Source organism: Myotis lucifugus, unplaced genomic scaffold, assembly GCF_000147115.1.
Source record: "Myotis lucifugus unplaced genomic scaffold, Myoluc2.0 scaffold_676, whole genome shotgun sequence".
Taxonomy (NCBI): domain Eukaryota; kingdom Metazoa; phylum Chordata; class Mammalia; order Chiroptera; family Vespertilionidae; genus Myotis; species Myotis lucifugus.
In genome coordinates this window covers 7,791-8,120 of record NW_005871724.1, presented here as the reverse complement: position 1 = coordinate 8,120, position 330 = coordinate 7,791, and the positions used below count along the sequence as shown (strand labels likewise).

At 64.2% G+C, this 330-nt stretch overlaps 1 protein-coding gene across 2 annotated transcripts in view; it reads right to left on the bottom strand.

Annotated features, from left to right (window-relative positions):
• GRPEL1 (GrpE like 1, mitochondrial) overlaps positions 1–123 on the bottom strand; it is a 6,186-nt gene extending 6,063 nt beyond the window's left edge. The window contains exon 1 of one of the 2 annotated variants that reach the window (XM_023746409.1): positions 98–123. In XM_023746409.1, coding sequence (XP_023602177.1) covers positions 98–108 — 11 coding nt within the window. In that variant the 5' untranslated portion in view covers positions 109–123. Of the gene's footprint in view, positions 1–88 lie in introns of both variants that reach the window. The other variant, XM_023746410.1, reaches the window with a different exon arrangement.
• Between the last annotated feature and the right edge of the window lie 207 nt (positions 124–330).

Below are 330 nucleotides of genomic sequence, written 5' to 3'. Positions count from 1 at the left end.
TATTTTTGGCCTCCCTTTATGTATTAGTAAACCGCGACTCCCTTCTTTAAGAGAAGAAACCCAGGCCGGGGGGGGGGCTCCGTCCAACCTCACGCACCGAGCCGCCATGACCGCCAACCGCGCCGACACTGCGCGCGCACCGGGCATGCGCGGAGGGCGCCGGCCCGCCCCCCTCGGGGGGCCAAGCAACTCGCGCAGACTCCGTGCCTGCTACTTTCTTCCAGCCAATTCGCGACCGTATTTCTTCTGATGGACGGACAGGAGTCACCAATAACCGTGGGTCACGGTGGGTGGGCGGGGTCTGAGGGCTCCCTAAGCCCCGGGACAGAG